Source organism: Bos taurus, chromosome 1 (assembly GCF_002263795.3).
Source record: "Bos taurus isolate L1 Dominette 01449 registration number 42190680 breed Hereford chromosome 1, ARS-UCD2.0, whole genome shotgun sequence".
Lineage (NCBI taxonomy): Eukaryota > Metazoa > Chordata > Mammalia > Artiodactyla > Bovidae > Bos > Bos taurus.
In genome coordinates this window covers 29,309,556-29,322,369 of record NC_037328.1, presented here as the reverse complement: position 1 = coordinate 29,322,369, position 12,814 = coordinate 29,309,556, and the positions used below count along the sequence as shown (strand labels likewise).

The 12,814-nt window shown below is 36.7% G+C and overlaps 1 protein-coding gene across 1 annotated transcript in view; it reads left to right on the top strand.

The window, feature by feature from the left end:
• The window catches only part of GBE1 (1,4-alpha-glucan branching enzyme 1), a 310,897-nt gene that overhangs the window by 96,368 nt on the left and 201,715 nt on the right, over window positions 1-12,814 (top strand). Inside the window, 1 exon segment of the mRNA NM_001122729.1 lies at window positions 12,483-12,598. Within this exon segment, the coding sequence (NP_001116201.1) occupies window positions 12,483-12,598 (116 nt within the window).

Here is a 12,814-nt window from a genome sequence, read left to right as displayed (position 1 = left end):
GTGACTGGTGTTTTTCACTTAGCATAATGTTTTCAAGCTTCCATGTAATAGTGTGTATTAGTACTTCATTCCTTTTTGTGGCAAAATAATATTCCATTATGTGGATATGCAACATTTTGTTTATCTGTTTTTTTATTGATGGACATTTGTGTTGTTTTCACTTTTTGACTATAATGGGTAATGCTGCTGTGAACATTCATACACAAGTTATTGTGTGGACATATGGTTTGTGTTTATAACAAGGAGTGGGATTGCTGGGTCAAAACGGCAGCTCTGTTGTTTTGGGGGACACCCAGACTATTGTCCAAGGTGTCAGCACTGTTTTACATTCCCACATTCCCATGAGGTTTCCACTTTCTCCACATCCTTGGCAATAATTATCCATCTCTTTTGGCTATTGCCATCATAGTGTGAATAAAATAGTATCTTATGTTACTAATTTGCTTTTTCCTAATGACCAATAAAGTTGAGCACCTTTTTAATGTACTTATTAGCCATTTCTACATCTTTCTTATAGAAATGTCTATTCAGATCATTTGCACATTTAAAAAATTGTGTTGTCTTTTTAGTGTGTGTGTTAGTCACTCAGTCATGTATGACTCTTTGTGATCCCATGGACTGTAACCCTACAGGCTCCTTTATCCATGGGATTCTCCAGGCAAGAATACTGGAGTGGGTTGCCATTTCCTTCTCCAGGGGATCTTCCTGACCCAGGGATTAAACCAGAGTCTTCTGCATTTGTGGGCAGATTCGTTACCATCTGAGCCACCAGGACACTGAGCTATAAATGTTTCTTGTATATTCTAACTTAGGTCCCCTATCAGATGTATGACTGGCAAACATTTTCTCTCATTCTGTGAATTGTCTTTTCACTTTCTTTTTTCTTTCTGGCTTCACCCCATGGTATGCAGGATCTTATTTCCTCAGCCTTAGATCCCCAACCAGGGATAGAACCTCTTCTCCCCTGCACTGGGTACACGGAGTCTCACCTCTGGACCACCAGGGAAATCCCTCTTTTCACTTTTTTGGTGGTGCCCTTGGACACACAAACTTTTTAATTTTGAAGGAGTCCCATTTATCAGGTATTTTTCTTTTGTCACTGATAGTTCTGGTACTGTGTTAGAGAACTGAGGTCCCCCGGATTTATCCCTGTGTTTTCTTTTAAGAGTTTTCTAGTTTTAGCTCTTACATTTAATTACTTGATCCATTTGAGTTAGTTCTGTGTATCTTTTAAAATAGGAGTCCAAATATGTCTTTTTGTGTGTGGAGACCTAGTTGTCCTAGCTCTATTTCTTACAAAGACGATTTTCCCCACTGAATGGTCTTGGTCACTCTTGTTGAAAATCAATTGATCTTCAACACATGGGTTTATTTCTGTTACATTGCTAGCCATATTAGAAAATATTTTACTTTCATTGAAATAGTTTCATAAGTGGCTATAGGATTAGCAGGGAAACTTATGTAATTGATTTCCTGGTGCCTATCGGCCTCTCTTGTGCCCTCACACCAGAGACTGGTTCAAGAAGAACAACCTAAGATGAAAGATTGTGTTTTAGGATGCAGAAAAGAGTTCCTAAAGTCAAATCAATTTGTGGCTTCTGGGGAAGTCATAAATAGATTAAATTTGCAATCGATAGTGATATACTATGAACTGGAGTAAGTGCTGATGAGTGAGCCTCCAACTAAACTCCAGATTTTGGTTGACATGGAGGGATACAGTTGTGTACTAGCCAGTTAAAACATAATTGAGATCCCTTCTTGGCACATAGAAGGACTTTCTCTGATGATTGACCATATTGCATTAGTACCTCTCTGCCATTCTTTCCACTTCCTATTTTGTTCCATTTTGCATTCTTTCTAAGCAAATACTGTATTTCTCAGTTTTAACCATTCATTTCTCTCTGCTTTACTGTCACTGAAAGTTTATAAAATAAAAGGAGTCAAATTCAGACCAAAAACAAACCTGGTAAAATGGCATAAAGATCAATAATATAAGTCACAACATGAATAAATTCCTTTATCTTTAGATCCCAAATAATATTTCCTTTTGGTCAAGCATAGATGGTAAGAGTTGTTAGAAGCTGAATACATTTTCAGATCCAATTGTCATGATATAATGTATTCTTAACTTGTAATGGATGAAATAAACTAAAATTAAATGGAGAATTTGAAAAGAAAAGGCATATTTTAAGGGTCTGTGGAAGATCTGCAAAGATAGATCATACGTTGGCACACATTTTAGAATTGAGTTCTGAGTGATAAGCTCTCAGAGAGAGAAAAAGATGTGAAGAGAGGTCTAGCTAGGTAGGAGAACTTCAAGCAAAACAGCTTTGCTTTTACATGTTTTGTATAGTTTCTATGCTGGAGTTCTTCCAAATATCTATTTTGAGGTAACTGAATGGTCTATTAAAAATAAATAGGTTGGTAAATAAATAATCGGGGCTTCCCAGGTGGCTCAGTGGTTTAGAATCCTCCTGCCAATGCAGGAGACATGGGAGATACCAGTTCGATCCCTGGGTCTGGAAGATCCCCTGGAGGAGATGGCAACCCACTCCAGTATTTTTGCCTGAAGAATCCCATGAACAGAGAAGCCTGGCGGGCTACAGTCTATAGGATCATAAAGAGTTCAACAAGGCTGAGCAATTGAACACAGTACAGTAAATAAGTAACTGAATTGATTACCATTTTATTAGACTATAAAGAATACCACATTACTATATTTCAATAAAATCAGAACTAATCCATGTATCAGTAGTCATGTATGGATGTGACAGCTGGACCATAAAGAAAGCTGAGCACTGAAGAGTTGATGTTTTTGAACTGTGGCATTGGAGAAGCCTCTTGAGAGTCCCTTGGACTGTAAGGGGATCCAACCAGTCAATCCTAAAGGAAATCAACCCAATATCCATTGGAAGCACTTCATATCATTGGAAGTCCTATCATTGGAAGGACTTCAGCAGGACTTAGTATCTGTATAAAAGAAAGCTGAAGCTGAAGTTCCAATACTTTGGCCACCTGATGCGAAGAACTGGCTCATTGGAAAAGACTCTGATGCTGGGAAAAATTGAAGGCAGGAGGAGAAGGGGATGACAGAGGATAAGATGGTTGGATGGCATCACCGACTTGATGGACAAGAGTTTGAGAAAGCTCCGGGAGTTGGTGATGGACAGGGAAGTGTGGCATGATACAGTCCATGGGATTGCAAAGAGTTGGACACCACTGAGCGACTAAATTGAACTGAGAACTAAATGAAATGTTTAAAAGAAAATATAATATCCATGACTCAATTTCTCCCAAATAAAAATAGGACTAAAGAGAATATAAGACCTTATAATGGTAACCTGTTTTGAAAAGAAATGAAAACACTGGTTATCAAAGCCATCTGTTACCACTAGGACAATAAGGAGAGGCAACTTTTCTTATGCTAGTTCTGAATCTGATCCACAGAACACAGAAAATTATTTGAATGCCTATTTTCTCTCAAGTGTAGTACATAACAAATACTATTCTAAGATGTGTTGAAGAGAAGTTAATTTATTGCATACAGTGGATCCGTAGGGCATTCGATCTTAAGTCTCTTAGTGAATCCTGGTTGAGCAAGGCAGGCATGCCTTGTTATTAAAAATGATAATCCCCGGTGCTGTTGAGGATATGGATAGTTGACTTCTCATATGCTGTTGGTGAGAGTATGAACTGGAACTGCTTATCCAGAAAGCAGTTTGTTAATTTGTGTTTATAACAATAAATAAACTAAAATCTTAGATTCTTTGGTTGATAAGATCATTTTTTACAGTGCATAGCAAGGAAAGAGATTTGGTCAAATACTTGTTCATGGAGACCTCATAACATATGTTTTTACATTTTTGTTATGGAAATTTCCTCATATATGGAAAAGCAGAGATGAGCTTTGTCTTGGTCTGTTCAGGCTGTTATAACAAAATACTACAGGCTGGGTGGTTTATATATATATACAAAACAAAGTTCTTTCTCAGTGATCTGGAGTCTGTGAAGTCCAAGATCAAGGTCCTGGCAGATTCAGTGTCTGTTGAGGGTTCTCTTCCTGATTCATAGGCTGCAGTCCTTCCTTTGAGGAATCCTCATCGGGTAGAAGAGAGGAGTGATATTTCTGGGATTTCTTTTTTTGGGAAGGGGGGAATTTCTTTTATATAGATACTAATTCCATTCATGAAGATTCTACCCTTATAACCTGACTACCTCCCAAAGACCCTACGTCCGAATTCCATCGCATAGCTTCCATTTGTTTCCATTTTAAGAGACTTTTTTTTTTTCTTATTCCCTGCTTTTGCTTTATTAAATTTTCTAATTTTATGAATTGTTTTCCTGGTCTGATAGTCAAAATAAAGCAAGTTACAATCCTATCAAACTAATCTGTGTTTTCCCTCTTCATATACTTGACCATTTCTATTCATAGATTTTCATGCTGTGTGAAATTGTGACTACATACAGTCATCCTTTTGTCCTTGGTGGATTGGTTCTGGGGCCTCTGCCACCTGCACATACCAAAATCTAAGAATGCTCAATTCCCTTATAAAATGGTGTAGTATTTGCATATACTATATTATACAAATATTGAGCTTCCCTGGTGGCTCAGACAGTGAAGAATCCACCTGCCATGCGGGAGACTTTGGTTCGATCCCTGGGTTGGGAAGATCCCCTGGAGAAGGGCATGGCATTCCACTCCAGTATTCTTGCCTGGAGAATCCCCACGGACAGAGGCGCCTGGTGGTCTATAGTCCATGGGGTCACAAAGAGTCAGACATGACTGAGTGACTAAGCACAGCACATTTGCCTATAGCTTATGTAATCCTCCTGTGTTCTTTAAATCATCTCTAGATTACTTACAATACCTAATACCCTGTAAATGCTATGTAAATATTTGACAGGGCATGGTAAAGTCAAGTTTTGCTTTTTGGAACTTTCTGGAATGTGTCTTCTAATATTTTCAATTCTTGTTTGGTTAAATATGATATAGAGGGTCTCTGTATATTCATTTATCACCTCCTTTCTTTCGTAAATGTATCGTAACATAAATACCATTCCTATAAAAAAGACAGATAGTTATATTTAAAACTCACTTTTGCCATACTATTTTTTTTTTTTTGATCTTGGAGACCTTTTCTTCTATGTGTACCTTTAAGAACCGTGTAGTAAGTGAAATTCTAGATAATTGAATCCGTTCCCTAATTTCCAGAAAGCTACATATCATAGGACTGAGCACTGTTCTTCTTTAAAATAACTAGATATTAGGGCCTCCTTGTTTCTGAAATTAGTGGTATTTGACATATTCTAGATTATGTTCTTGAAAACATAATCCTAAAACAGCTGTCCTAAACTAATGTATGTAAAGAGCAGATTCCCCTAATAAGTAAATGCTGGAGATCTTAAGGTTATTTCCAGGGTGCTAGCTGCCAGCAGAAATTTGGTGATTTTCAGATTCACAACTGAGGGGAAGAATGATCTGGAGAGAGGGAAAGAGAAGGAGATTAAATAGCACAGAGTTGTATGTCAGGATAGCTATTATCCACCCCCCAAAATTATGTGGTCCTTCTGTAATTCTGGGTAAGGGCAATGCCATGGCAAGTTCCAGTTGTGAATCTTATGACTTCTTGGAAACAGACTAGATACTGCCTTGACATGAGGGAAGTCCTATAACTTCTATTATGACAAGCCAACTTTGCATTACAAGTCTATGTAAATTCTACATGAGATGAAGCTTGAAGCTCGAAACAATTAAACAACATTGTATAATGAGGAAGGCTGTTTACCTGCTTTAAGGAGGTGATATTCCAAATATTTAATAACTTATGATGTGAGGGATATCCACTTAGGTTGGAAGTTACCAATATCTGTCATACAGGCTGATACTGGCCTTACATTAGATCTGATATAATATCTGCTGCATCCATTGGGGACCTTACTTCACTTAGTGAGGTCTGCTTACAGCAGGGGTTGGCCCAAGTGTGAATCATGTTCTTTAGCTCACTGGAATTTGCATCAAAGGCTCTACACAGTAAGTTGGGGCCATTTCAACCATGAATGTGCTTAGTTGCTCTGTTGTGTCTGACTCTCTGCGACCCCATGGACTGTAGCCTACCAGGCTCCTCTTTCCAGGGGGATTCTCCAGGCAAGATTACTGGAGTGGGTTGCCAGCCATCCCCTCCTCCAGGGGATCTTCCCAACCTAGGGGTCAAACTCAGTTCTCCCCCATTGCAGGCAGATTTTTTACCCTCTGGTCCATAAGTAAAGCCCATAAGGAAGATATATATTAAACTCGAAAACTCTTCAGAAATGAGGTGACTAAGTGCTGATGAACAGAAATAGTTTACGGTGAGTTGAAGTGTTTGGGAATATTTGAAGAAGGCTGACATTTAAGAATTTTATGTGAGGATTATTACATTAGAAAAAGAAAGGTTGTTGGGCTTGAGATAAATATAGAGTTTGTGTGGCTGATGCAGTGACCTTAGTTAATGTTTGATTGCTTGTGCCGAATGTGTGTTTGCAGTTCATATTAAACTGTGTATCATGTCGTTTCTTTTCCATATCTCGATTTAAATTTGTCTGCTGGTTTTGAGTCTATGGACAAATAGAATCTTTTGCATGGTAAAATATGGTGATGAATTTCAGCCTGTTAGTAATACAATACTTACTTAAATGTTTGCTTTTAAGATGTGTCAAGTTATTCAAAGTTGATAATCAGTGAAAGTCTTAGAACATGTTTTAATAAAATAATTTATGCAAGCGGGAAACATTTTCTCAAAATACCAAAAACTAGAATAATATATACATATTTCTCTGAAAGTGAAAGTCAAAGTGTTTGTTTCTCAGTCATATCGATTCTTTGTGACCCCATGGACTGTAGCTCGCCAGGGTCCTCTGTCTGTGGAATTCTCCCAGCAAGAATACTGGAGTGGGTAGCATTCCCTTCTCCAGGGAGATCTTCCTGACCCAGGGATCGAACCTGGGTCTCCCGAATTGCAGGCAGTTTCTTTACTGTCTGAGCCACCAGGAAAGCCCCACATATTTTTGCGGCCCCGTGGACTGTGGTCTACCAGGCTCCTCCATCCATGGGATTTTCCAGGCAAGAATACTGGAGTGGGTTGCCATTTCCCTCTCTAGGGAATCTTCCAAACCCAGGGATCCAACCCGGGTCTCCTGCATTGTAAGCAGATGGTTTACTGTCTGAGCCACCAGGGAAGCAGTACCCATTGCTTTAGGGGTTCTGAATCCTTAAACCTAGCAGTGTCTAGCTTATGGCAGGAAATGGCTCATAGAAAGGAAGGTGACTTGATGTGTTAATACTTAAAAATGTTAATATTAATTTTCTAGGTAGAGGACTTCAAGTTTTTTATTTATTTTCTGATCAAAATCACCCATACCTTTTAACCATGCAATCTCAGTGAGAATATTTTAGGAAACATTATCTGTAGACCCTTATAACAGTATATGTGTTATCTTCATATATGTTATCTTTTCATGTTTAAATTGTAAATTTTATTGCCTGATGTGAACACGTTCAGATTCCTTAATGTCCCAGGTCTGTTCTATAATCTTCATCTCACTGGTAATCCTTCTGGATTTTAATGTTCAGTTCAGTTCAATTCAGTCTCTCAATTGTGTCTGACTCTTTGCGACCCCATGAATCACAGCATGCCAGGCCTCCCTGTCCATCACCCAACTCCCAGAGTTCATTCAAACTCATGTCCATCGAGTCAGTGATGCCATCCAGCCATCTCATCCTCTGTCATCTCCTTCTCCTCCTGCTCCCAGTCCCTCCCAGCATCAGGATCTTTTCCAATGAGTCAACTCTTCACATGAGGTGGCCAAAGTACTGGAGTTTCAGCTTTAGCATCAGTCCTTCCAATGAACACCTAGGACTGATCTCCTTTAGGATGGACTGGTTGGATCTCCTTGCAGTCCACGGGACTCTCAAGAATCTTCTCCAAGGGCACAGTTCAAAAGCATCAATTCTTCGGCACTCAGCTTTCTTCATAGTCCAACTCTCATATCCATACATGACTGCTGGAAAAACCATAGCCTTGACTAGACGGACCTTTGTTGGCAAAGTAATGTCTCTGCTTTTCAATATGCTATCTAGGTTGGTCATAACTTTTCTTCCAAGGAGTAAGTGTTTTTTAATTTCATGGCTGCAATCACGTTCTGCAGTGATTTGGGAGCCCCAAAAAATAAAGTCTGCCACTGTTTCCACTGTTTTCCCATCTATTTGCCATGAAGTGATGGGACCAGATGCCATGATCTTAGTTTTCTGAATGTTAGTCAATCCCGAATTCTAAATTTTGTGTAATACTTGCTTTGAAGTATTATTAATGATAATTTCTATTTCAGAATTTCCTTGAGCTACTGATTTATAAAATTATTTGGTAATCTATAAATCTGATTAAATCTAGAAAATCAGTTACAAAGCTGTGAGCAGAGAACACCTGAAGTCATTAACTGAACCATGAAGTTGTTTTTCAGTGTGGTCCCTGAGCCTGGCGGTCTACAGTCCATGGGTTTGCAAAGAGTCAGATACAACTGAAGCAGCTGAGCTTGCGCGCACACGCACCCTCAGCCAGCAGCGTCAGCATCACCCACGAACTTGTTAGACATGCAGATTACTAGGCCACACTTCATATATATTCAATCAAAAAACTCTGAAGGTGGGGAGTAGCAGTCTGTTTTAAACAGTCCAATCTGATTTAACAAGTGATTCTGATACGAACTAAAGCTTGAGAACCACTGAATTACAGAACTCTCAATATGTAGTTTTGTGCTTCATTGAGAAGCAAATAATTGTCACAGGTGGTAATGGGTTGTTTTTGGTCCTATCCTGAGGCCTACATAGAGACATAGACTATCAGCATTGTCTTAATTAAAAGTAATTCTATCTTGTGGATTCAGGATATAAACTCATAGAGGATTAAAATGAAAAATGAATAATCTTGTTCTAAAAGTATGTACTTTAGATATATCTAATATGCCTTAGAATGATCATTATTTATATTACTTAAACCACTTATATTACTTTAACTTTATTTATCATTATCATATTACTTTCAGTTATTTTCAGGAATAAACTCTCATGATATTTCATAAGACATAAATTTCCCCAAAATGTATCCTTGAACTCATTATCTTGCCACCTGTGTTTTTCTAAAGCAAATTTCATTTAAAAACAAAACATTCAATTTTACTTAATATTTTTACACCAGTCATTGGATTTTTAATGTTTATTTACCTATTTTTAATTGTGTACTTCCACAATTAGTTCCCACAGTCATACCTAAATATACCTTAATGGTAGTAGTTCCTTCTTTCTTATCTAAGGGTTTAGTGTTGAGTTTATGAGAACAGATCCAAATCTAATGATTTTTCTGACTTCTATGTTCCTGGACTTTAGATATCTATATCATGTAGAGAAAAGTTCCACTTATAAGCTTTTTTTAGAAAATCATTTTAGGGATAAACTGATTTTATTAGAAGAGAAGTAGAAGTGGTTAGTTTGATTGGTGTCCATTTTTCAAATGGAAAGAAGCAATTGCATTTAATAAAAGAGAAATAGAAAGGAAATTCAGGGCTGAACAGTGATTGGAGAAGGAATCAAGGAGATAAAAGACTGATGGTGTGGCTGAAGAAGTATTTATGTGGGAGACAACTGTCCAATGCAAAACCTGAAGTTGTTTGATGCATGGATGCCCTTTGCAAACCTTCCCCTCCCTCTCCCTTATGAAACCTTTAGTATATTCTGTGTTGCTTATGATGGTTGGTAGATGGGTTTTCTTTTGGAGCAAATGTGAAGATAATCCAGATTTTTCACTGAAGTTTGGGGTTTGTCAGGAAAAATGTACCTGTAGTAGAAGTTAACACCTGAATTTCCATGAAGAAGAGATGTACTAATAAGCTCTGAAAATGATAGAAAAAGCATTTTTTTTTACAGTGTAGGGTTAGAAATAATCAACATGTATGTTAGGAAATTGAGACACTATGAAAGGAAAATGTGATTCAGTAAATATCGTTTTCTTTATACAAGTATTAAAACATTATCCATTTAAATAGATCTTTAAAACTCAAGTGACTGCAAGCTAAAGAACTATTTGAACTGATATTCAAAAACAAATATTCAAAACCACATTTATTTTTGCATTATTGAGTAAAGCTTTTAAATAAATCTGCGTATGAAAATTTCCCATATATTTAAAGCTTCACTTTCAAAGTAACAATCTTATTTATAGTTGAATTTTTAGAGGATCCTATATTATGTATTTTACTACTCATTTTGGTGTGCTGTTACTCAGTTTAACCTTTTCTGGATGAAATACAACTGTCATTCTGAACACTAATTTTCAGTTTGGCTTTGAGCAGGGCCTAGATTAAACACTCAATACGTATTTAATGAATGAATGAATGAACTAATGAACTGTACCCTTTATTTTCAAATCTAACTAACCAGGAAAAGATCTGCTCCATGTCTTAAGTTCATTAACTGTCTTAAGTGATTAGCTTAAAAAGAAATTCAGTAAATGTATAAAGCGCTGCACTACGTAGATATTCATATTTCAAGCTCCCTGCCCCAATTAAGCCCAAAAGTCTTTACTGTGTTAAAGGAATGTCACATTATAAACAGATGAAATATGTATTTGATGTTTCAGGGGCAGGAGAATATAATAGCACAGAGCTTATTGAACTGTTCCTGAAGATAAACCGCCTTTAGATATTTCCAGATTGTCTTCTGAGGGGGAGTGGAAAATGTTTAGAAGCATCTGTTTAAATGTTGTTTCTTCCCCCCACTCTACCTGTAACACTCAGATTGGCAGAGAGTGAAGAACCTTCAGGCACATGTGGTGAAAGTGTTGGTGTGTAAAAGAAGAAATCATGGAATAAAACAAGTTTCCTGTTGTTTTTCTTATCTCCTCAATTGAGAATCTAATGTCGTAGCACTACAGTGGATGGCATCACAGGGTTGCTTATGTTTTTTTAAAACAGTGAAATATTTCAGGCATAAACAAATAGGGGAAAATGTGATAAGCATCTCAGTATACACCACCTACCCTAAAAAATAAAACATTGCAGATACTATTAAAACTTCCTATGTTCTCTTTCCTCTATTCGGTGGAAATCACACTAGAATTTGATGTTTGACATTCTCATTTTTCTTTTCATATTTTTGCTGCATATTCTTAATTATGAGTGAGCTTGAGCATCATTGTATGTTTATTGGTCACTCATATGTCCTCCCCTGAATATCTCTTGATTTTTATATTGGTTTGTTTTCTTTTTCCTATTGATTCATAGATCTTCATATATTTTGGATGCTGTTTCTTGATAATACTCATTAGAAATGTAGTTTCCCAGCTGATAATTTGTCATTCTATTTATCTATGTATGAAGATTAGTGTGTAATTTTTGTAGCCAACTTTATTAGACTTTTTCTTAAGGTTTTTTGTGTGTATTGAGTGTGCGTGCTTCTGTGTCTTGTTTAAAAACACTTACAAACTCAATATTATAAACATTTTTCTGTGTTTTCTTCTAAAAATTTTACAGTTTTATCTATTGTATTTAAGCATTATATTTAATGGATTCTTCATTCTTCAGTACATTATTAAGGTGAAATTTGTTTTTTTTTTCTCATAAAGATAACCAATTATTTCAGTACCACTTATTAGGCAGTATGTCCTTTACTCATTGATTTATAGTGCCCCCTCTATCACATGTTAAATTTCCATGTGTTTATGGTCTTTTGTTCATTTTGGCTTTCTTTCAGCATCTTCAGTCCACCTCTCTTTTGCCTCTTATAGTTTATAGCCTTCTACCTTTCTTGTTTGAGGCATTTCTTTAGATTTTAACTGAGTTCTGACACACCACACACTTGTGGATTTAGTTAATAAGATTTTAATAATTTTTCATCATTTTTTTTCTACCATGACATGTATCTTAGCTAATTGCTTAGAATGCATTTCTATTTTTTCTTATTATCTCCTTTTGTTGATGGTGTTTCTTGAAAAGGGGCCCATCCTATTTATTGGTCAAGTAAAACTGAAAGTACAATGGAAAATGTGTTGTAATTTTAACTTTCAGATACAAAAGGCAAAGGGCTTCCTAGGTGGCACTAGTGGTAAAGAACCCACCTGCCAATGCAGGAGACATAAGAGATGTGGGTTCCATTCCTGGTTCATGAAGATCCCCTGGAGAAGGAAATTGGATCCCACTCGAGTATCCTTGCCTCGGAAATCTCATGGAGAGAGTAACTGGTGGGCTATAGTCCATAGCATTGCAGTGTCGGACACGACTGAAGTGACTCAGCACAAGTGTAACTTGCTTTTTCTAAATGATTAGTCTTTTGTTTAGCACCTTAGGAAGCAATGTTTTTTAGGGAATTTGATTCTGTATAAGTAGGCAGTATATTATACTTTGATTGAAATTTATTGAATATTATTTTTTAACTGACCTTCCTTATTGTATTTCAGATGATTGGAACCCATTTTCATACCCATATAAAAAACTGGATTATGGAAAATGGGAGCTGTATATCCCACCAAAGCAAAATAGATCTGTCTTAGTACCTCATGGATCCAAACTAAAGGTATTTCCTCCCTCATGTTGTCATTTGAACTTACTATTTTCTTTTTGTCCTATTTGCAGAGTTTGATTTAAAATGTTAGAATGTAAACAGATGCCTGATAATTATAGGAGAAACAGTGTAAATTTTTAAATAGAGGAAAATTTAAGAGAAGTCATCAGCAAATTAAAATATGTTAGACGGGAACTGTTTGGTTGGTAAGATAATGAACTTATTATT